A 24,734-nucleotide genomic window follows, 5' to 3' on the forward strand; every position below is an offset into this window, starting at 1 on the left:
AAATACATATATTTTATATATTGATGAAATTTTTAAAAATTGAGGTAAAATATTTACAACATAAAATTTGCTATTTTGGCCATTTTTAAATGTACAATTCTGAGGCACCAAGTACATTCACATTGTTATACAACCTTTACCACCATCCATCTCTTGAATTTTTTAACCTGTCTCCATTAGATAATAACTCTCCATAGCCCCCTCCCAGGTGGCTTCCTGCATAGCTCAGCTGGTAAAGCATCTGCCTGCAATATGGGAGACCTGGGTTCAATTCCTGGGTTGGGAGGTTCCCCTGGAGAAGGAAGTGGCAACCCACTCCAGTATTCTTGCCTGGAGAATCCTATGGACAGAGGAGCCTGGCAGATTACAGTTCATGGGACTGCAAGATCCAACCAATCAATCCTAAAGGAAATCAGTCCTGAATATTCACTGGAAGGACTGATGCTGAAGGTGAAGCTCCAATACTTGGGCCACCTGATGTGAAGAACCGACTCATTGGAAAAGACCCTGATGCTGGGAAAGATTGAAGGCGGGAGGAGAAGGGGACAAGGATGAGATGGTTGGATGGCATCACCGACACAATGGACATGAGTTTGAGCAAGCTCCGGGAGTTGGTAATGGACAGGGAGGCCTGGTGTGCTGCAGTCCATGGGTTTGCAAAGAGTCAGACACACTGAGTGACTGAACTGAACTGATCTGACTTTCCTCCCCCAACTCCTAGCAACTGCTCTTCTACTCTATGAATTTGACTACTCAAAGTACCCTTATAAATGGAGTAATGCAGCATTTGTCTTTTTGTGACTGGCTTACTTCACTTTATGAAGAGTTCTCAGGGTTCATCCATGTTGTAGCATTTATCAGAACTTCCTTCATCTTTAAGGCTGAATAATATTCCATCATATATATAAATTCTGGTTTTCATCGACACTTGTGTTGCTTCTGCCTCTGTGTGTGTGTGTGTGTGTGTGTTCATTTCTCAGTCGTGTCCAACTCTTTGCAACCCCATGGACTGTACTTTCCAGGCTCCTTTGTCCATAGAATTCTCCAGGCAAGAATACTGGAGTGGTTGCCATCACCTTTCCCAGGAGATCTTCCCAATGCAGGGATTGAACCTAGGTCTTTTGCATTGCAGGCAGATTCTTTATCATTTGAGCCACCAGAGAAGCCTATTGTGAATAGTGTTGCCATGAAATGGTGTAAAAATATGTCATCCAGGCTTTGCTTTCAATTATTTTGGGTATATACCCAGAGTTGTATTGCTGGATCATATGGTAATTCTATTTTTAATTTTGAAAGGAACTGTTATAGTGCTTTCTTTAGTGGCTGCATTATTTTATTTTCTCACCAGCAGTGAGAAAGTGTTCCAATTTCTCCACATCCTTACCAATGCTTATTATCTTTTCTTTTTCTCACATCCATCCTAATAGGTGTGAAGTGGTATCTTATTCTAGTTTTGATTTGCATTTCACTAATAATTAGAATTCACAGATGACTCAGCAGGTAAAGAATTCTACAATGCAGGAGATGCAGATGAGGGCTCAGTCCCTGAACTGGGAAGATCCCCTGGAGGGCACATGGCCACCCACCCCAGTATTCTTGCCTGGATAATCCCATGGACAGAGAAGCCTGGTGGGCTGCAGTCCATGGGGTCACAAAGAGTTGGACACAACTGAACAAGCAAGCAAGCAATGATTAGTGATGTTGAGCATATTTTCATATGCTTCTTGGTCATTCGTATATCTTTTTTGGAATAATGTCTATTTAAATCCTTTGCCTATTTTAAAATCAAGTTTTGTTGTTGCACTATAGGAATTCTTTATATATTCTGAATATTAACCACTTATCACACAGGATTTACAAATATTTTCTCTCATTTCATGGGTTGCCTTTTCACTTTCTTAATAATGTCCTTTGGCACACAAAATTCTTCATTTCAATGCAGTCCAGTTTATCTATTTTTTCTTTTGTTACCTGTGCTTTTGGTGTTATCTCCAAGAAATCATTGCTAAATCCAGCATCATGAATATTTCTTCCTGTTTTCTTCTAAAAGTTTTATAATTTTAACTCTTAACTTAAGTCTTTAACCCATTTTGTGTTAATTCTTTTATATATGTAAACTAAGGGTCCAGCTTCATTTTTTTCACATGTGAATATCCAGTTTTTCCAACATGAATTTGGTTTTGATCACAGTTTAAGGCTTTTGCACCTGGGAAATGCTACTTGGAGTCAACCTTCGATCCATTGGAAGAATCCTCTCACCATCCTCCCTGACGGTCATTTAGCTTGGGTTTGTCACTTCTAGTGACAGATCACCCACTACTTAATGAAGCAACTTTTCCCCAGGTGGTGCCATTGTATCCAGTAGAAAAATGTTCTTCATTTTGACCACAAATCTTCCTTCCTGTATGATCCATCTTTTGGTCCTAACTTGTCCTGTGGAGCTCTAAGAACAGTGAGCATCCTTTTCCAAAGGAAAGTACTTTGTATTCAGTAAATAACACAGTAACATGGTGGGCAACCATGTACTGGGCTTATGTGGTTTATCACATTTATTCCACAAAGCCATCTATGAAGAGGTCCTCTTATTGATTCCTTTTTCACAGATGAAACAAATAAGGTTTGAAGAACTTATTTTCACAGGGTAGAACAGTTATGAAAACAGAACCATTAATATTTCAAAAGCAGTAGCCTTGACCACTCTGATACACTGCCCCCTCCTCTTCCCCAACAGTCAGCCCAGAACTTTTTTGGTTTTGTTTGTTTTCTTTTTGTTTGGGGGAGTGGGGTGTTGACTGCACCACCCAGCATTCACTTGAGGATCTTAGTTCCCACACCAGGGATCCAACGCGCCTCCCTGAAGTGGAAGTGCAGAGTCTTTTTTTTTTTTTGAAGTGCAGAGTCTTAACCACTGAACCACAGGGAAGTCACAATCCAGAACTCCTTTGGATCGTCAATTATTGGTTTTCTCACCCTGTCCCATCTTAGGAAAATGTGTTTCTATTAAAATTGAAGTCAAACACAATCGTTTGTGTATGGTCGGTGTATATAGAGGGCTTCTTAGCTCATTTCACCAGAGCACTATAGATTCACGAATGGCACATGAGACCGGGTTAGAGGTTTGGGCTGCTGCAGCCAAGTAAAACCACCAGAGCTTTGTCATGCTGCTTGTTGCTAAGGGAGCTCCCTCCCTTCCACACTTTCCAGGTGACTGTTGTGGGGACAAGGTTGACTGTGGTGGAGATGAGAAGACGATAAAAATTTGAGAAACCATTGGAGGTGGCAAGAACTGGATTTTCTGATGAGTTGATGTAGGGATGGGAGGATTTTGACTTGAATAATTGAGATGGGGAGTGATGGACAATGACAATTAACGAAGGTATTATTATTGTTATTTTTTAAAGATGAGGAAGGGAAAGTGAATTGACCTACTTCACAAAGCTAGGAAACATCCAATTCAGGTGTATTTAACTCCAAAGGTCAAGCTTTTCTCACTCTCCACACATTAATTTTTATAATGGGGGAGGATACTTAATGATATATTATCATTAAATATTAAGATAAAGAAATGACCCTGAAAGCAAATATGGCCTTCCACATAGAGCCTCCACAAAGTCTAGGACACTCATTAAAGACGCTTGCCTGTTGGGACCGGATATTGGGAATACAAATTAGGCGAATGGTGTAATGGGAGGGCGAAACCGGCCTTAGGGAACCAGTTTTTAAATACTGCGTTCTGATTGGTGCAGTGACCACGTGCCGATGTGTGACTGGAGGAAAGTTTGCTTGCCTCGTAAACAGAACCTCAGAGAATTGTGTCCAACTGTCCTTCGCCGAGTTTGGCGAGTCGTAGTCCATCTGGGCCTGTGATTGGTGGGATTGTAGTACGACGTCGGCTGTGATTGGTGAAGCCCGTGCGTTTTTTGAAGTTTCTGTCAGCTAGTTCCTGCGTTGGCCACTAGGGGGAGCCCGGGACACGCCAAGCGCGGCCCTGCGGAGCGTCTAGGCGGCTTCCTCCTGGAAGACCCCGGGCTCAGCGCCGCGCAGGTTCTACCCTGCGCCCCAAGGGCCATCGGGGGACGGAGGTGGGAGGATGGCGTCAGGGCTCCCCGCTCCGGCCCAGGTGGCCACGCTTCTCTGTACGGCCCTTTGGCCCCTTCCCGCCTCAGCCCCGCAGAGGACTTTGACTGGCCGAGGGGGTAGGGCTGCGGGTTCGCGAAGGTTTGTGAGGGCCCAGATCCAAATTGCAAAATTGAGTCTGTCAGGTGAGCCCCGGCTGCGCTGTTAGCTCGCCTCAGAGCCCTTCTCTCAAGTTTAACAGCCTCCACTCCCTTTATGACCCTCAGAGGGCTTTTCCTAGGTAGCCTCTCACTGGAGCTTAGAATTGTCCCTTGAAGGTCAAGGTCACTAGCTTGGCGATCACCCAGGACACAGAAGGCTCCTACCATCCCCAGGTGCTATCCACATTGTGCTGTTTGATTGTCTTCACCGCACTTAACTCATGTTTGAAATTCTCTTTTTTACTTCCTTCTGTCTCCACCGCACCTCCCCACCAGGATGTAAGTTCCCTGAGGGAGAAAATAAGGTGGCCAGATCCAATGTAGAATGCACAGTTATGTCTGAAATGGAGGATAAAACAACTGAAGTTTTAAAGTATGAAAAAAAAAAAATATATATATATATAAATATGTCCCCTGTGTTAGTTGGTACATACTTGTACTAAACGAGTTATTCACTGTTTATCTGAAATTCAAATTTAATTGGGCCTCCTGTGTTTTTATTTGTTAATTCAGCAGCCCTGTCGGGGAGGGATCTTAACTGTTCCCCGTGTCACCTCTAGCACCCACGATAGTGCACGTAGAGTGTGCTGAATAAATGTCAAATGATTGGATGGGCAAATTTCTTCATTCACTCATCTATTCATCCAACCCATTATATTAACTGCCAGCTGGGTTCTGAGACTTATAAGGGCAAAATGAGACATAGTCCAGTGGAGGAGGCAGACAAATAAACAGTAACCACCATGTGATTGAGCTGTGATGATATAAAGTAATAGGGGCTGTAGGAGCACCAAGGGGAGCCCCGAGTTGTCTAAGCCAGCAGGACTGCCTGGAGGAAGATGACCTAGGTGGTACTTGGAGGATGAGGAGGTGAAGAGAGTGGTGTGACAGCTGCTCCAAGCGGAAGGTGTGATGTGTGCAAACGCCAGAGATAAGTCAGGGGCTATGGGGTTCTGAAAGCTGCAGTGGCTGGAGTGGAGGGCAGAAGTGCAGTGTGGAAGGAGCAGTCAGAAAGAGGTAAGAAGGAGACTCAGTCACTGAGCATCAGTACCCACCAGTCAGGTACCACAGTGACTGTACCCATTATATAGATGAGGAAACTGAGGCTAGGAGAGGGGAAATGCCTGGTCTGGGTTTGTAGTCTGAGTGGGAAAGGCCTCGCTTCAAGCTCAGCTCTGGCAGATTCTGAAGCCTGACTATTCTAGAAAAGGTTCAGGGTTAAGGATTATAAGTCCAATTGGAGAATGAAGAAGCTGAGGCCCAGAAAGGTGACAGGGCTCTCCCTGTGAAGGTGGCTCCGTCCAGTGTAACCGGAGAGCGCTGAGACAGTACAGCGAGGTGTATGGAGCGGGACAGGGGCGTTCAGGCCGCGGTGTCTCCCGTTTCTGTTTGGGTTGAGTCTCTAGGAATCCCTTACTGAGCCCTTGGCTAATTCCTTGCATGGGTCCCAGGCTGGTCTGCAGTTTCCATGGAGACTGCCTCCATCCATCCCTGAAATCTCATTGTGACCAGTATTAAGAGATTAACTCTGCCTGGCGGCCCTCACAGGGTCTTGAGTGCCAGAGTGGCTGCGGGAGCTCCCTTAAGGATGAAGAGGTTGCCCGCTGTGTGCGACCCCGTAACACCAGGAGGAGGATGTCAGACTGGGGCCAGGGCTTCCCCCGGGACCCCTCAGGTATGATCCTGACTCCACATCTACCTGCAGAGGAGGCTGAGGTTGTGGGAGACAGACACAGGGCCAAGGGGAGGAGTATAGGTTTTGGAGCAGGGTAGAGATGCTGTCGCCTCAGCCCCCAACCCAGGAAGGCCCGGGGCCTTGACAGGCAGACCCTATTCTGATCAAGGCAAGATTCAAATTCCCTTAACAAGGCAAGGGGCGCCTCATAGAGTCTTTTTTTTTTTTTTTTAATACTTTGCAGTTTACAGTCATTATTTTTCATTTTTCATTGTATTTTTTGGCTGCACCTTGAGGTATGTGGAACCTCTCCAACCAGGGATTGAACCCACAGCTCCTGCAGTGGAAGCCCAGAGTCTTAGCCACTGGATCACTAAAGGAAGTCCACCTCACAGAGCCTTTTAGGGGTGTTTTAAGGCTACCTGAAGACCAGCTTCCTAATCTTCATTTTGCCTTAGGGAAACTGAGGCACAGAATAGGAAAGTAACTTGTCCAAAGTCAGGCAGTCAGTGAACTGAAGCAGGTCAGGAATCCAGAGGGAGCCCTGGGGTTGCCTGAGCAGAAAACATTTGGTTCAAATGTCATTGCCCCCTCTACCATGAATCCCAGATCCTCCTTCCTGACCTCTAGGCATGACGTCCCCTCAGCCTCCTCTCCCCTGGGCCTGTCCCATCAGCCAGGCTTCCCTTCCCTCCCCACCTGCCCCCCTCCTCCTGCCTCCCCCACCACCTGCACAGTCTGAGGTTGCCAGAATGTCCCTGGCAGGCTCCACTCCACTGGAGGGCACGGCCACCAGGCCCTAACTGTCCCATGCAGGGGGCATCTGCGCACTGGGTCACTATCTGGATGACCTTGGACATTTTTTGTCCCACACTCCAGCCCCTCTGTGACTTCAGGACCTGGACAAGGTGAGGGGCCGTGAGAACCCGTCCTTATCCCATCTCCTCTTGCCAGGCCTGGGTTGGAGAAATTTAGGCCTGGCTCCAAAGCTGTCTGGGCCAGGCTTCCTGGAAGGCCACACTGGGGCAGGAAAGCAAACACTGACTCTGGAGCCAATTAGCCATAGGTCAAATGCTCTTGACTCAGCATTGTGAGCCTCAGTTTCCTCACCTGTGAAAGGGGGCAACAACCCTTCCATCCTCAAAGCTCGTTCTCATTTGCTATGGGAAAATCTCCAGGTTATACTGGTAAATGAACAAAGTGAGATGCAGAACAGTTTAAGAGGTGGGAGGTGATGTCATATGATCTTATATATTAGCTGCGGGTAAAGAGCGCCGTGGACCGGTGGACAGGAGGCAGGGGTGGACTCTAGTTTCCTCAAGTGCACCTTTAAATAAAATTATGTATTTATTTATTTATCTGGCTGTACTGGATCTTAGTTGCAGCATGCGGGAGGCTAGTTCTCCCACTAAGGATTGAACCTGGACCCTCTGCTTTGGGAGCGAGGTGTCTTAGCCACTGGGCCACCAGAGAAGTTCCTGCACCTTTTATTTTGTTTTGATTTTTGAGTCATGTGAATGTAGTACCAATTAAAAAAGAAATTTACTTTTTTTTAAGCAGATTGGGGAAAATATCAAACCGTAAGAACAATCGCTCATACTTCAATAACATCTTGGCTAATGTCATATTATTGACAATATGAAGACCCATGAACTAGAACCAGACCCTGAGTCTCTGAATCCCAGCTTCTTAGAAGCTGTGTGAGTCCGGCATATGATTCAATCTCTCTGTACCCTGGGTCTATAAGATGGTGATTAAAAACTTGGCTTTACATCGCAGAGTGGTTATGAGGATTGATGAGTTATTATGTACTTGTGTGTGTGCTAAGTTGCTTTGCTATTGGCAAATTAATAGTCATCAATACCAAGAATCAGGAGCTCCCTACAGGCCCTCCACAGTGCCAAGCACTGTCTGAATAGCATCTCGTTGAATTGGTATTCTGACTTTATGAGGAAGCTATCATGTTCCCATTCTACAGATGGCGAAATGGAGCCTCATTGCAGTTGCAACCAGGAGGTTGTAGAACTTGGATACACGTCTAGGCTTTTCCAGCTCCAGAATTTTAAGCCCTCCTATGATGGGTGTCAATCTTGGTTGCATAGCAGGATCACCTGGGAACTTTAAAAAATACTCAGAGCCAGCACCCACTCACCCCTAGATTTGATCACTGGACTGTGACAGGATCTGGGCATCAGTATTCTTTAAAGGTTCCAGGTGATTCTAATTCACCATCAGGGTTGAATCTCTGCCTTATGCTAGACAGCTTTTCAAATGGGAAACCAAGGCCCAGGAGGGAAATGACTTTGCTCAAGGTCACAGTAGCTGGAAACAGAACTACAGCAGGGCTCACATGGAGATTTTGTGAAAATGAGTGAGTGGTGCGCCACCCCTGGGCAGACAGATCTCCACAGGCAGTTGGCCTGGTAAGTGGAACATGGTTGGATTTCCACCTCCACTTGCTCCCTTACCCAGAGAACTTTTGTGCAGTGAACAACCTGTGCAACTGTACACAGCAACTGTGGCCTGAGTCTCAGGGTCCCAAACACTTCAACTCAGTTGCCTCCAGGCAGATCCCTGTAGCCCTTCAGAACAAGGATGGGGGAGACCAAGCATGGTTCCTGGGATGTGAGTTCATCCCTCACCTGAATACCAGGACCTGCACCCTTCAGACCCAACAGGAGCTGGGCAGGCCCCATCCAACTCCCAAAGTCACTTCTGGATATAAAGTCAGGAACATACCCAGGAGGGAGGAAGGTACACAGGAGGACAGAAACAGCCTCAGCTCAGAAGTCACAAGCCACCTGCCAGAAGGCAGCCTGCAGGGAGGCCCCGCCCACATGGACCCAAGTCCTCCTGGCTTCCTTCCTGATCATTCTCTAGACCATGCTCTCTATTCTACCTCTTGAGCCTTGCAGACAGCATCTCCCATAATGCCCTGCTCTCCAACCAGAGTGGCTTCCATGCCCTTTCACCCTCACCCACCATGTTCTCCAATTCTGGAAGTTTCCTCTGCTTAGGATGCCACCTCCTCCAGGAAGCCCTCTCTGACTACTCTGGCCCAGAGATAGGTCTTCTTTCTGCCTCCTTCCAGCCCTCACAATCCATACACACAGCCCACATGTGTCTTGGGATGGAGCTTATTTTATCATCACACTGGCCACTTTTCATTGAGCATTTACCGTGTGCCAGCCCTGGAAGGGCAGGGTGCCTTGGAGATTAGGAGAACAGACTCTGGAGCCAGACTGCTCGGGTTGGAATCCCAGCTTCTTAGAAGCTGTGTGAACTCCGGCATATGATTCAATCTCTCTGTACCCTGGGTCTATAATATGGTGATTAAAAACTTGGCTTTACATCGTAGAGTGGTTATGAGGATTGATGAGTTATTATGTATATGTGTGTGTGCTAAGTTGCTTTGGTTGTGTCCAGTTCAGTGTGACCTTATTATGGACTGCAGCCAGCCATGCTCCTTGATCATGGGATTCTCTAGACAAGAATACTGGAGTGGGTTGCCATGTCCTCCTTCAGGGGATCTTTCCAACTCAGGGACTGAACCCGTGTCTCTTATGTCTCCTACATTGGCAGGCAGATTCTTTACCACTAGAGCTGCCTGGGAAGCCTGTTAATATGTGAAATGCCCTCAAAACAGCTTTGTAAATGTTGACCATGGTTGTCATAGCGTAGATCCCACTCCATTTCATCCTCACTACAACCTTGTGAGTTAGGTACCGTTGTTCCCATTTTACAGATGAGAAAACTGAGACCCAGAGAGGTCGAGAGAGTCAGGGCAGGGCTCTGCATCTATTTCTATGGCCTGAATCCTTCAGAGAGAGGATGTGGCTGGGATGGAGTATAACTTTGAGCCTCTGGTTCGCAGCTCATAACTGCTTCTCAGAGGGCCCACAGGACTCCGGGCCAGGTGACACCCTCATCCCCACCCTTCCTCCCTGACTCAGACCTCCCAGTGGCTCTCAGGCACCACTGTGCTTACAGCCAGCCCTGGGAGGGAGGGTAAACAGCGAAGAAGGGCCTTTCAGTGCCATTTTGTTCACTAACATCCAGGATACATCCCTGAGTACCAGAGAGAGCTCCTGCCTGCTCTAGCCTAGCTGGAGACCCTGGATGACCTTATATTCCTGGACAAGTTACTTCCCCACTCGGCCTCCATCTCCCCATCTGTACGATGAGGCTGAACCGGTGGTTTTCTGATTCTCATTATTCGCAGCTGGCTCCACTTTGAAATGAAATATTAAGGACCAGCGTTCGTAGGCAGACCAGGCAGACAGCGGGTGAAGTAGGGCCTGGGCATAGACTACCTTGGCTCCCAGGACCTCAGAACCCATCCATCTGAAAGACCCCAGGCCACATCCTCCAAAGGGCTCCCTTGGCTCTGACACCGCAGGATTCCAGAATCGCAGCTCAAAGCCGCCGCTTCGCATCCCTGTTTGGAAAACTCTCCCCCCCACCTTGCCCCCTCCAGCTGCCTTTATCTCTATTTGGTAACACAGCAAATTTGCTCAGGACCCAGAGCAGGGGAAACAAGCAGACTGTTGACTCTTGAGCAAAACCTCCCCTTTGGAGAGCAGCAGAGGTGGCTCTGGCTGTGCGTGGGGAGGCTGATGGCCTCTTGCATAACCCAGCGTCCTCCTGCCCACCCAGGCCTTTTGCTTTGCAGGGTTAGGGGTGAGGCAAACCGCAAACTCATGCCCAGTTAATTTTTTAAGGCAAAATCAACAGGCTCAGCAATGATTAGCGAGTAGGTAAGTTGGTCTTAATCATGCTGAGGAGAAGGAGGAAGGAGGCTTCCAGGGGCCCAAGGATGGGGCTTAGTTATCAGTTAACCACATAAATGTTTCCTTCCAAGCCCACTGGCCTTCAGCCCTCAGCTTCCTCCTCTTCCTCTCGGAAATATTGAGTTGACCAGAAAGTTCATTTGCGTTTTTCCATAACATCTGACAGAAAAACCCAAACGAACTTTTCTGCCCACCCAGTACTTCCAGGGCATCCCAGCGAGTGGCCATCAGTCCTTGAGGGATCAGACAGCCCACCCTCTGGGGTCCGTAGCAGGCACTGCCAGGGCCCTGGAGTGAAGCAAAGGGCTCCTCGTGGGGCTTGTGGTCTTGTTAAGACCGAGCTCCCCCCAGCCCCCACCCCGCTGCCTCTGCATGATCTTCAGCATGTGTCCTCCATCCTCAGGGCTCAGTGAGGGGCCCTGGGTCTGTTCAACGGCTGCCACTCCCCTGGGGGCCTCAGTTTCTCCATCTGCCAAATGGGTGGGTGGCTGAGACACCCTGTCCAGTCTTGAAGTTCCGTGACTGGGTTAAACCAACATGGCCTGTGCTCAGGACAAGGAGAGTGGGATGAGCTGTGGTTTTAGGGAGTATGAGGGGGAGAAAAGAAGCCAGGAACAGGGAGGGAGCCTACCTGATATCTGCTGTTGGTACCAGCCAGTGACAGATCCCAGCTCCAGGAAGAGGGCTGTCCTCTCAGGTGGGAGGCATGGGTCCCTGTGGGGTGGTCTAGGGCTGCAGGCATGACCTGACAGACCCCGGTTGGTGCCCCGAGACCTCGAGAGCTGCCAAAGGAAGCCGAAAGGCCACACTGGGCCCTGCTGGCTGCCCAGACTGGAGTTTGGTCAGTGTTTGGGGACCTATATTGTGAGAAAGTTAGGACTTTGTCCACAAACTGGAATTTGAAATTTCAAAGGGGCGAGACTGAAGGGCCCTACCCCAGAGTGGAGATGGCTCTTGGCTTCTTTCCCCCACGACTTTTGTTCTCTGTCTTGATAAGTCCCTGGTTCCCTGCACCGCTCCCTGGGTGATGGGTTGGGGAGGAGAGGCTGGAGACGGTGGGGACGTGAGCACCCAGGGGCCGTGAAGATGCCTGGTGGCCGTGGGGTAGCCGGTGTCTGGAGGATGCCTCTGAACTTGCGCGTGCACCAGGACAGGCTCCTTGGCTTCTCAGACCCCTGAGTGTTCCAGCAGTAACGTGACGATGGGACCACTAGCCACCAGCGCTCAGAAGTCCGAGGTTCTTTCTGGGAGGGAGCAAGGAGGAGGTGAAGCCCTCAAGCTCTGGAGTCAGACTGGGGTTCCAGTTACAGCCCCTCCTCTTACATCAGGTTGGCCTTAGGCAAGAGGCTTCACCTCTTTGAGCCTCAGTTGTGTCCACTACAAAGTGGGACAGATCAGCCGAGAAGAGTGGAAGGGTCTTAGCACCAGGCCTAGCGTGGAATCTTCCTGGAAACATTATTGTCATTGAAAAGAAAAATGCTGTGGTTCAGAATGGCAGCTCCCTTAACTTCTGTCCGCACCATTGGCTTGAACACCCTGCCCACCACCCCTCCTCCCCAGCCTCTGGCTGCCCAAGGCACTGCTCACAAAATGCCCCTCTTCTCCTTCCTGAGGTTCCTGCTTCTCCATCTATGACAAGAAGGAGTGGGACCTCCAAGTGAGCTCTGAGGCCTGTTTTCCCCTGGGATCTGGGACATGTTGAGCTTGGGGGTGGTGGTGGGGGGGCGGTGCCGAAGTAAAGAAAAGCTGCAGAGTTGATGGCAAAGAGGCCAGGGTTTGCTCAGGGCTGGGCCAACTGTCCCCGGAGTTCTCCTGTGTGGGGGTCCCGATTCCAGCTAACTCTGTAGCCAAGGTCAAGGAATCGGTCCCAGCAGTCTCTGCTGTTCCCTGTATGCCTACACTCGGTCATTTCATGCCCACACCATCCCCCGGGGAAAAGGTGCAAGCCCTCTGGTGCCAAAAGTAAGGTTGAGAAAGCTGGAGCCCGAGGTCGCAGTTTGGGAAGTTGGCAGTGCCTGAGTGTTTTGTTTTTGTTTTTATTTGACTGTGCCCAGTCTCCGCGGCGGCACGTGGGATCTTCGATCTTCGTTGCGGCACGTGGACTCTTTCGCTGCGGCAGTGCCTGACTTTTGACCCAGCTCTTTCTGATTTCAAGGTCCACGGTTTATCCTTTGCGGGGGGGTGGGGGTGGGGGTGGGGAAAGGGCTAAGAACTTTATAGTATTTTTTTTTTTTTAATTTAAGAACTTTATAGTATTATCCCGTCTCATCTTCACAACAAATTTCAAGTTTGGCTCATTTTACAGAAGGAGAAACTGAGGCTTGGAAATAATGGCTTGCCAGAGACCATAGAGTTGGTAGATCTTAGAGGTGGCCAGTTGTTTATATGAGGGATGTGTATCTAGAAGATACTGTTTGGGATCAGCTAAGGATGGGCTTCCCTGGTAGCTCAGCTGGTAAAGAATCTACCTGCAATGCAGGAGACCCCGGTTCGATTTCTGGGTTGAGGAGATCCCCTGGAGAAGGGATAGGCTGCCCACTCCAGTATTCTTGGGCTTCCCTGCTGGCTCAGCTGGTAAAGAATCTGCCTGCAATGCAGGAGACCCGGGTTCAATCTCTGGCTTGGGAACATCTCCTGGAGAAGGGAATGGCTACCCACTCCAGTATTCTGGCCTGGAGAATTCCATAGGCTGTATAGTCCATGGGGTCTCAAAGACTCAGACATGACTGAGTGACTTTCACTTTCACCTTTTCAAGGCTGGGGCGAGTCGTGTATGTAATAGATTACGCAAGTTCCAGTTCATGGGTGGGTAGATTTACTTATGCGGTAGGTCGTGATTGGTGGGACATGGATGGGGTATGAAATTGTTTTCTGGAATGTACCTCTTAGGCAGTGGATCACCTGTCTTGTGTGTTTGGTAAAACATCTGTGTCCCTGTGTGTGGAGTAACTTACAGTGTACAGGCTGCCCACCCAGTAACAGACATGCATGTGGCATTGCTGTCTCTATTGATCATAGACTTTATTTAATCTAAGATGCTGTCTATCAAGATCAAAGATTTGTTATTTTTATTATGGATTAAACTTTGACATTCCAGCGATCCCAGCCCACTTTTGGAAATAGGGAACTGCTCCCCTTAGACTGGATGAGACGCCCTATGTGTAGGTTTGTGAGAGGAGTAGCTGTGTGTGGCCTGTCACAGGTGTCAGACAGGTGACAAGATCCAGAGTCAGCCCTAGGTAGCCCCTTCCAGGACTGTCCCTCCTTCTCCTCTATGTTTATCCCTTAGTTGGGTCTCCTGCCCAAAGCTCTTGGAACCAGGCTCAGATGTCCTTGGAGGAACATGGGAGGAATCCACCAGGAGCTGAAGTCTTTTCCATCGGCCCTTATGGAATCTCTGTCCCTCTTTCCCTCCCTCAAGGTCTTGTACTTATCAACAAACAACTGGGCCAGCATCTTCACCCCACTTTACAGATGGGAAAGTTGAGGCCCTTAGAGAGACATGATTTAAACAAAGTTATCTGAATAGCGACAGAGCTAGTTTGTAAATTACCAGGTTCTGCCATCAGTGGGATTCTCCAGGCAAGAATACTGGAGTGGGTTGCCATTCCCTTCTCCAGGGGATCTTCCCCACACAGGGATCGAACCCAGGTCTCCTGCATAGCAGGCAGGTTCTTACCATCTGAGGCACCAGGGAAGCCCTAAATCTGGTCTCCTAATGCCAAATCCAGCCTCTCTTCTCCAGAACAATTGCTGCCCCCAATTATCTAAGCTTCAGGGGGAAGATGGAGGGAGGAGAACAAGGCTACACAGGCAGGCCGGAGAAAGGGCTTCTAATAGTTGGAAGAATGTGAGGAGGAGGCTTCCACACACCCCTCAAACACAAGCCGCCTCTCCCTCCGATGTGCCCATTCATTAATTCACTCACCGTTTCACTCATTCAGTCCTTTACTCACTAATCCACCATTTCACTCACTGATTCATTTCAGTCTTTCAGTAATTCACCCACTCATCAATTCACTCATTCATGTATTAACACACCCTGTCTGTAATTCACCCACTCTTTTTTTTTTAATATTTATTGACTTAGCTGCATCGGGTCTTACTTGCATCACGCAGGATCTCTTGTTATGGTGCATGGACTCTAGTTGCGGCACTCAGGTTCAGTAGTTGAGGTGCAGGCTTAGTTGCTTCAAAGCATGTGGGGTCTAGTTTCCCGACCGGGGCTTGAGCCCGAGTCTCCTGCTTTGCAAGGTGGATTTTTAACCACTGGACCACCAGGGAAGTCCCTCACCCACTCGTTAATTCACTCCTTCATTAATTCACCCACCCACTCACTCATTAATGCCCTCTTTCACTAGTTCACCCACCCTTGCCCTTATTACCAAATCCCTCTGCCTGGCCCTTCCCTCCAACAAAGGAGGACAAGCTGCCAGGCCTCCAGAATCGTAGGTCCTTCTCCCCAGACCTGCACTTTCCACGTCTACCTCGAGACCTTATCTCCCCAGCTAGGTCGGGAGCTCTTGCCCGTGTCTGTGTAGCGGGCAGTGAGGGCTGGAGGGGGTGAGAAGACAAGTGTGAGCCATGAGTTGAAGGCCACAAGATCAGCAGGGCCCAGTCCCGAACAAAAATGCAGGCCCGTTGTTAAGGAGCCTGAGGGTGGTGCTACTCTGCCCAAGAGTGCACTGCTCAGGTGGCGTGCCCACGAAGCCCACTCTGGAGGGAGGAGAGAAACGAGGGAGATACGAAAGGGAGGCCAAGAGGGTGGGGGTGGAGGGAAATGGATGCTTGTTTGGTGTTTTCCTAACGCCAACTCATTTAATACTCAGACCACCCTTTGAAGTTGATTGTGCATTTTCCTAAAAGAGGAAACTGAGGCTCAGAGAGGAGAATCATTTACCCAGAGTCATGATTAGTAGATGGTAGGCGCCTGAACGTTAATCCGGGTCTAAGGGGCTATAAGCCTCCCTTCTTCCCTGGGAGTTGGGGGAGGCAGGGGGCCGGGGGCGGGGGGTAGCTGGAGGAGGTGACAAGGAAAGGGGTGATAGAGTCTGGGCCTGAGCACCTGGGCACTGCGGGGCTGGTGGTGCCCAGAGTGGGGTCCCGGGGAGCAGGGGAGGGGACCTAGACAGGGGTCTGGTCCTCTCCGTCCTTCCTGCCCCCAGGGAAGGCAGGAAACTGGAAGGGACCTCCTAGAATGAGGATCTAGATGACTGGTATGTGGGGCCTGGGACCACGCTTTTGATTCACGAGCATGAGGCGGCGTTTTCTCTGCAGGAGCACTGAGGGTCGGAGTCAATGATTTAGGAAGTTCCTGAGTTAGGGCGTCTTGGAGGTGGGTTGTCAGTGTCTGGGGGCGCATGTGAGCGTGTCAATATCAGCATGACTCGGGGTGACAGTGGCTCGGAGAGTGGCTGAGTCAGGGCCCAGTGAGTGCTGGAGAGGCAGCGTGTGTCCGTCGTCTCACAGGACTGGTAACACGGTATTGGGGCGTTAGGGCCCCCCATCTGTTGTAAGAGCACCCCGGTGTCAGCCAGAAACCAACAGACAGCCAAATCCCCGGGGCCCCGCCCAGCCGGTCCACCAAGGGGGGAGCCGATTAACCATTAACCCCCACCCCTCCCCAGCAGAGCCTCCACCCCTGCGCAGAGGCTAGGCCCGGACTCCCGGCAGACCCTCCCAGAGGACGGTTTGAAACGCAGGAAGGCAGAGAGGGCGCCTGGGAGGAGGCGGTGGGAGGGCGGAGGGCGGAGGCCGGGGCTCGGCCCGGAGCCTTCGGGGTGGGCATCCTGGGCAGGGCAGGTGGCCGAGGCGGGGAGAGGGAGGATGCGCCTCTCCAAAACCCTTGTCGACATGGACATGGCCGACTACAGTGCCGCGCTGGACCCAGCCTACACCACCCTGGAGTTTGAAAATGTGCAGGTGTTGACGATGGGCAATGGTAGGTGGGGGCAGGTGTACCCAGGTACCGGAGCGAGTCTGCCGCACTGGGTTTGGGGCTGGGGGGAGAGTGGTGGGTGAGCACAGTGCTCCCGTAGGTGAGAGCTCAGCGTTACCAGGTGAAGTTGATGTGCCCAAGTACAGTGACCAGAAGCCTTCAGGGTGGCGGGGGGGTCTGCCAGGGCCAGTCTGCAGCAAGAGCAGGCCCCGGGTGTTCCTGCCAGGCCCTCGCGGTCCCTGTGACCAAAGCTGTCGCAGTGCAGCATGTCACCGGGAGCGGGGACTTCATGGTGAGCGTCCTCTCGGCGTCCAGCCCTGGTCATTGGGCCCAACGGGATCCCTGCTTGAACCCCTTGGGCCGAGGTCCAGAGAGATGGCAAGGTTATGTCCCATTCCCAGAGACGGTGGATGGAGACATGACTATGTTTCAGTGTGTCTTTGGGACTTTCCTGGGGTGAACGCCCCACTTTGAGAAAATGGAGTTCTCAGGGAAGTTTTGCTAAATGAGACGAGGATCAACAGCGCGCATGCGCACGTGCTGTGTGTGTGTGTGTGTGTGTGTGTGTGTGCACGCGCGTATACGTGCACACACACACACAAGCACACTGGTGTGTGATTCTAAGCTCCTGTTGGCATGAGTTTCCATGTACACACGTGGGCAAGTGGTGGACTTTGTTGAAAATGTATGTCTGCAGGAATCCATTTGCATGTTTGTGTTCACTGGTCTGTGTGTGCACGTGTTCTCCGTCGATTTCTAGTTGCATTTCTTCTCTGAGTGGGTCCGTGTTTGTTGTTATCTCTAGGGATGTCTGTGTTTATCTTGCTTATGTCCGTAAGTGGCAGTGAGTGTGTGTACAGTAAGCAGCAGTGAGTGTGTATACGGTAAGCAGTGATGAGTGTGTGTACAGTAAGTGGCAATGAGTGCATATCCAGTCAGCAGCAATGAGTGTGTGTACATGTGTCTGTGGACGTTTGCACGCGTGAGCTCTGGACGTGGATTGGTTTGTGTGTCCTGGGTTTCCCGGACGTATGTCCAGTTTGGGCATCCTGTCTTGTGCCCCTGTTTGTACCTGCTTTTGAACGTGTGCACATCCGTGTCCTGGGGGGTCAGCACTCTCCAGCGCTCATGTGATATGCCATTGCCGTTTGACACACGTGAGTCACATCAGCAACACGTCCATTTGTCTCTGAATGGATTGCGTTGCCTGTGTGTCTCCCCAGGTTCGCACATCCTCTCCCGTTATCACCGAGAGCACATCTGAAGGAGTGGGGGGAGTTTTCTACAGGAAGGTGGGGGAAGGGAGGAGGCTTGGAAGGCCGGATGCCAGGACCTGAGCGGTCGCAGGGCAGCCTCAGAGGAGGGGGGCAGCTCACCTGCCTTCCTTCCCCGGCTCGGCAGCTTTAGCCGAGCTCTGTAGCACTTGAGTCAGCTCAGCTCAGCCAGAGAGAGGTGTCTGCCCTGCCCGTGGCCAGTGGGCACGATCTGTGGTCAGTCTCACCATCTGCTCGCCTTCCCCTGCCATTCACTCACTGTGTGACCTTGGGCATGTCACCTCCCCGCTCCTTGCTCCTTCTGCAAAATGGGCTTAGTCACTCCAGGCCTGTTGGCTTTCAGGAGTGTCCAGGGATCACGTGAGGGAGCTGAGGGGAAAACACGTAGGCAATGGTAAACAAGAAGCTGCTGCACTAGGCGGGGTATGTGTGACCCCAGAGAGACGGCGTGTAAGACACCTGACCACCATCTAGCCCCCCATCATCCGTTCAGAGTGGGTGCCTCCAGCTCCTAGGAAGTGTGTATTCCTGAGGCAGGGGCTTACCCGATGTCTTGAAGACGGGGCAGCTCTAGCTCTGGAGCCAGAAAGATCAGGGCTCAAATTCTGGCGTTCATCCTTCCTACCAGTGTAAACTATGCTCATTTGCCGCTCTGAGCCTCAGTTATCTCATCTGTAAAATGGGAATAAATCACAGTGCCTGCCTCCCAGGGCTAACCAGAGGATCCCACGCGATAAGGCACCTGAGGGCTTAGCACTGGTAACTGGTCCTGCGCCCTCCACGAGTCAGGTCAGGAACTCTGAGCATCTTTAAGAAGGGTCTACATTCCACATTGGAGTTTGAAGTGGGCCAGAAAGTTGGGGCGATGTTTTGCATATGTGCTATGTTGGTAGCTCAAAGGTTCCAAGCTCCCTACCCACCTCCCATTCCTGATTCAGAAGGAGCAGGGGGTGCTTGTTCATCAGAGGCTTCAGCAGACACCCCAACAGGACAGCACTGGCCAGGTCAGCACCAGCCTGCATGCCTGGACCGTAAATCCGACTCCTCTACTTAGCAGCAGTGTGATGACTCTGGGCAGGTCCTGTCCTTTCTGAGCCTTGATGTTCTCACCTGGAGAATGGGCACCATCACCTGACCCTGGGGAGCAGGATGAGCTACTTGGCAGCACCCAGCCTATCCTGCCCAGGATGTGTGAGCCCTTCCCCCAGTCTCCGCCTGAGTTGTGGGGTCAGCTCTCCTGGTGGTTGGAGGAGGCAAGACTGGAGGAGAAAGGGCACCAATGCAGCTTAACAATTATCCTCATCTCTAGGAATAATTCACCAAGTGGAGGGGACTGTGCTCCTGGGCACCCTCAGAGGCGACGAGATGTTCAGCCAGGACATGATAGAAATGAGATGTGGCAGGGTGTCTGCTTGTGCACGGAGGCTGGAAATCATCTGCTCCCAGAGTCTTCTTCTGCAGAAAAGTTTTTATTTTACAAACACTGATATAGTGCTTCTTACCTGCCAAGCACTTCACATATATTGATTCACTGAACCTTCATAACAGCCCTAGAGATTATTATGTGCCCTATTTCACAAGTGGAGAAGGCTGTGGCAACCCACTCCCTAGAGAATCCCAGGGACGGGGGAGCCTTGTGGACTGTCGTCTGTGGAGTCGGACAGAGTCGGACACGACTGAAGCGACTTAGCAGCAGCAGCAGCATTTCACAAGTGACAAAATGAAGGCACTGAGAAATACATTAATGTGGCCAAGGTCCCATGGCTAAGAAGTGGGCAGGCTCGGATTTAAACTGGGCAGAAGGGCTAGAGAGGTTATGCTCTTAACCACAGCACTATATCCCTGTCCAGTGCTTAGCTAGATGTTCCCTAGGAGCCCACGATAGGATTCAGGGTGAAAACACGTGTGTGTGTGTGTGTGTGTGTGTGTGTGTGCGTGTGTGTGTGGCTTTGTGTGGTATGTGTCTGCAAGCATTTTTCTGGGGAGATGGTTCACAGTATCATCTTCTCTAAGAGGTCTATCCTTGGTGGAAGAGTTGCTTACAAAAATGAGGGTTCAGCTACGGAAATATAAGATAAAATTGAAAACGACTGAACCAGTCAGTCTGCTCTCTTTTGCAATTAGGGAAACTGAGGCCCAGGGGAAACTGAAGCAAGGAAAAGGAACGTGCCCAAGGTCACAGACAACTTAGAGGCGGCACTAATCACCAAGACCACAGCCACCTGCCTCTTATCCCCTCCTCGCAGAGATGCAGCAGTTGTGTTTTCTTTTTTTTTTTTGACCCCACGGTATGTGGGAATCTTACTTCCCTGACCAGGGATCAAACCCACTCCCCTTGCACTAGAAGTGCAGTCTTAACCACTGGACCACCAGGAAGTCCCAATGCAGTAGCTTTTGCTATGGGGTGCCCAGATCCTTGCTATGATCCTCCCAGGAGGGCAAACAAGCCACTGTCCTTGATGTATGTCTTCCTGTTTCCTGGCAGAATTGGCAAGGCCCCTGAGTACCAAGCTGAGACTCACCCAGCCTTGGCCACTCAGTGAGAAATAGGACTTGTTCTGGAGATGATGGGGGAATATTTTCCCCTCTCATAGCCCCCTCTGCCCAGCCAATCAGGGTCCACAACTGTTGGACGCATCCTAGGAGACAGCCAGTTTCTTCATTCCTTCCCAGAGAAAGCTGAGGCTAGCGATTGCCACCACGGGGAGGAGCAGACCCTCGTTAAACAACTCTACGAAGTCAGTGTCACAACCATCCCTAAGTTATAGATGCAAAATGGGAGTTCCATAACAGCAAGGAGTGCTCACTTCGGCAGCACATATACCAAAACAGCAAGGAACTTGCCCAAGTTCTTTGAAGAGGGGTCAGTAGCACTTGGGTCTAGCCGAGGCTGAAGCCCTTTAAAGATCCCCACAAAGCTCACATCCGTTTCTGAATCTAAACCACCAGGAGAGCAGGGCTTCCGAGAGGTGACTTTCTGCCCCTCCTGCATCCTCACTCTTTGCTTTTCCGGCGCAGACACATCCCCATCAGAGGGTGCCAACCTCAACGCACCCAACAGCCTGGGAGTCAGCGCCCTGTGCGCCATCTGCGGGGACCGGGCCACGGGCAAACACTACGGTGCCTCGAGCTGTGACGGCTGCAAGGGCTTCTTCCGGAGAAGCGTGAGGAAGAACCACATGTATTCCTGCAGGTGAGGAACCTCGATTTCTCCATCCGGGAAATGGGTGCACTTGGGCTGATGTTCCCCCAGGTCTGTCTTCTCCATGGGTATGTCTCGGAGCCATCTGCCCCTCAAGGCCTTCAAGCCTCTGATTTCTTCGCCCTTAGAGATCCAGATGGGAATGTCTATTCTAGACAGCCCTTTATTGAGCACTTTCTATGTGCCAGGCACCATATTGAGTTTTTGCCTATATTAACTGCTCCTGGAAGCGCATTGTGATTTTTCCCATTTAGCAAATGGGGACCTCTGAGGCTTAGGATCAAGTCTCCTCTGAAACTGCAGAGGGTGAGGCCCATCCCCCAACCTGGCGCTTTTTCTGGGGTGGATTGGGGGTTGGCCCCAGGCCTTTCCACTTCTCTCAAGGCCTTGGAGAGTCGTCCTTCAGAAGCATCTCCCCTTCTGGGTAACAACAATAATAAAATAATAGCAGCTGTAGTTACAAGCTCTTACTATGAACAGACACTGCATTGAGCCCCATTTGGGTAATTATCTCATTTTCACCTGTCAACATCCCTCTGCGGAGGTTACTATTATTATCTTATTTTATAGATGAGGAAGCTGTGGCTTGGAGAGGACTGGGAATTTGCCCAAGGTCACCCAGCTTGAATCAACGGCAGAGCCCGGGGGTGACAGGGCACCACCCAGAACCACAGTGGCGCTTGCCTGCCTCTACTCCATATCCCCCTCCAGAAAGTGGCTTATGTGGACCAAGTACTGAAACTGATTCACAGCCAGCAGCCCACTCTGGGCTCTGGGCTTTTAATAAGATACATGGGAAATAGCAGTGCCTTCTACTCATAGCTGAGTGATCTGAGGCCACGTGTCCACTCTCTGAGCCTGTTTCCTCATGTTTAGGGGGTCGGGGTTGGGCCCTCAGAGAGTCCACAGGGCCTTTCCAGCTCCTGGTTGGTTAGCTGGAGGACTCCTGGGATGAAAGGTTTGAGCAAGGAGCCTGGAGGTCAACCAGATGGCCAGGATCCTAGTGGAGCCCTGGGAGAAGGAGGGCTGTCCTTTCTTCCTCCAACCACCCCAAGCCCTCCCCAGGTTTAGCCGGCAGTGTGTGGTGGACAAAGACAAGAGGAACCAGTGCCGCTACTGCAGGCTCAAGAAGTGCTTCCGGGCTGGCATGAAGAAGGAAGGTGAGCCTCGGCCCCCTCCTGCCACCCCCTGCCCCACCCGCACCCACAAGCTCCTGACAGCCATTTACAACTGTGGCCACAACTTTATGACTCAGTGACAGGCCCCAGGTGACTGGCTAATGGCTGAGAGGAGGGAGGGCCTGAAGATCTGACCATAGGGAGGGGCTGGGCTTGGTCTTGAGAAAGATTCCAAGAGATAAGCTCCTACTTTCAGCTACTCAGGTTCCCAGCACCACCTCCCCTGCCTGCCTTCGCCACCACAAGGCAGCCAGGTTGGGTGTTTTTTCTTTTTGTTTTTTTTTAATGTGATTTTATTTTTTCATTTTTTGGCCGCATTCCTTGGCATGTGGAATCTTAGTTCCCTGACCAGGGATTGAACCTGCACCCCTTGCAGTGGAGACACGAAGTCTTAACCACTGGACCACCTGGAAGTCCCTGGGTGTTTTTGCTTAATATACTATTTCAAGCATCAGGAAAAACGTAGAGAATGGCATGATGAACTTCCATCGCCCCACGACTAGACTCAGCAAATGTGAACGGGGACGGGGCGGGGCTCTATCCCCCATCTTCCTGTTCCAGGGTCAAGTGCCCCAGTTCCTTAGTCTTCGTTCTTGGGTATCATATGACCCAGCATCCTCAGGCTCTAGAGAAATGGAACAAGGCATCAGACTTGTTCTGGGTGGAGGAGGCTGGGAGTGCTGGGGCACAACATTTATTAGAGTGTCTCCTGCCTCCTGACACCAGTAGCTGGGCTTTTCCACCTGGCTGGGCTTTTCCACAATTGATAGTTCTTTTCATTATCATGACAGCCCTGCAGGGTGCTATTATCACCCCCACTTTTCATAGACAGGGGAACTGATGCCCAGAATGGGTCAACAACTTGCCCACGGCCCCCCCATTTGGTCGAAGCAAGCTCCGAAGTTTGAACCCCAAGCTTTGGTCTTGAGCTCAATGTGGTTTGGATGATACCTCGATGGTGCCTGCTATGCCCACCGCGTTCTAGGAATGTTTGAAAGTTTTCTAGCCCGAGCTCAGGAAACAAACATCTTTTAACTGCTTCTCTGAGTAACTTGAGTCCATTTTTAAATCTGTCTCCTTCTCTGCTGAACACACCTTTCCCAGCCCTGAGACTGGCTCCCAGACCTTCACTTCCAGCCCGCAGCTGCGGCGCACACTAGCCAAAACCCTTGGTCTAGTTCTGTACAAACACATACCTGCTCCACCCCACCCCCATCAAGATCCTGGGACCCAGCCTTCCCCCGGCCAACTGGGAAGGGGGGAAACTTGGCTCTGGCAGTCTCCCCTCCCTAACTCTGCCTCTGAGCCCCTGTTTCTCTGCCCACCTCCTGGGAAATATCCTCTGGGTCTCATCCCTATAGGGCCCTGAGAGTTTATGACCCCTGCTGCAAAACCTGGGCTATGACCCTCAGGAACACACCATGATGCTCACAACACCACGATTCTCTCATCTGGACCTCAGTGGTTCTCAAGAGCAAGGAGAATCTTTTTCAAAGGGCAGATGCCCCCCAGCTTTCCCCCACCCAGTTTTCAATGGGATTGACCACTCTCACCTTGAACTTGAGCACAACTTTGTCGAATGAGAAATGTTATGAATGAGGGACTTTCCTGGCTGTCTAGTGGTTAAGACTCTGTGCTTCCACTGCAGGAAGCGAGGGTTCAATCCCTCATCGGGCAACTACTATCCCGCATTCAACAGGCCATGGCCTCCAAAAAAGAAAATAAATAAATAAAAGAGATGTCATGAATGGGAATATGAGGCATGTGTGAACAGCTAGGGCCTTTCCTGGTGGCTCAGCGGTAAAGTGTCTGCCTGCAGTGCAGAAGATGCAGGAGACCCAGGTTCAATCCCTGGGTTGGGAAGATCCCTTGGAGGAAGGCATGGCAACCTATTCAGGTATTCTAGCTTGGAGAATCCCATGGACAGAGGAGCCTGGCGAGCTTATAGTCCATGGGGTCACAAAGTCAGACACGACAAGCAACTGGGCACACACATGAATAGCTAGAGGCAAGGAAACAACTGAGAGCCACAGTCTAAGAGTCAAACAGTTTAGGGTTCTACCAGCCAGTGATTCCATCAGCTCAACAGCCTAAGATTTTATGTTTGAGAGAATGAATCTCTTGTGTTAAAATTCCAAGCCTTGTGACAGGTGGGAGGGAGAAAGGTTGCCAGCTCACCTGAGCAGACGGCTACCTTCCTAGGCTGCAGGTAGCCTGTCCCTTCATCTCACTGTTTTTTATAGGTGTCTCCTATTAAACATTCAGAGTCACTTTCGTGTGTGTTACTTCAGTGGAGTTTCTGCCCCATCTGGGCTTCAGTGTTCACATCTATAAAATCACTGGGGTGGATAATGAACCCTTCCAGCTCTGTCTTGCTATATGCCCACTGATCTACCTGTG

General features: G+C 50.6%; 1 protein-coding gene and 1 long non-coding RNA gene across 4 annotated transcripts in view; one reads left to right on the plus strand and one right to left on the minus strand.

Annotated features, from left to right (window-relative positions):
- The window catches only part of LOC122681844, a 29,830-nt gene extending 18,267 nt beyond the window's left edge, over window positions 1-11,563 (minus strand). The window contains exon 1 of the long non-coding RNA XR_006337120.1: window positions 11,374-11,563. This is a non-coding gene — a long non-coding RNA (uncharacterized LOC122681844). The remainder of the gene's footprint in view (window positions 1-11,373) is intronic.
- Window positions 1-24,734, plus strand: part of HNF4A (hepatocyte nuclear factor 4 alpha) — a 64,736-nt gene that overhangs the window by 18,462 nt on the left and 21,540 nt on the right. The window contains exons 1-3 of one of the 3 annotated variants that reach the window (XM_043884356.1): window positions 16,404-16,683; window positions 20,973-21,147; window positions 22,222-22,316. In XM_043884356.1, the coding sequence (XP_043740291.1) occupies window positions 16,569-16,683; window positions 20,973-21,147; window positions 22,222-22,316 (385 nt within the window). In that variant the 5' untranslated portion in view covers window positions 16,404-16,568. Of the gene's footprint in view, window positions 1-16,403; window positions 16,684-20,972; window positions 21,148-22,221; window positions 22,317-24,734 lie in introns of those variants that run through there. The other 2 variants (XM_043884357.1, XM_043884358.1) reach the window with 2 other exon arrangements.

Source organism: Cervus elaphus, chromosome 23 (assembly GCF_910594005.1).
Source record: "Cervus elaphus chromosome 23, mCerEla1.1, whole genome shotgun sequence".
NCBI classification, from domain to species: Eukaryota; Metazoa; Chordata; class Mammalia; order Artiodactyla; family Cervidae; genus Cervus; species Cervus elaphus.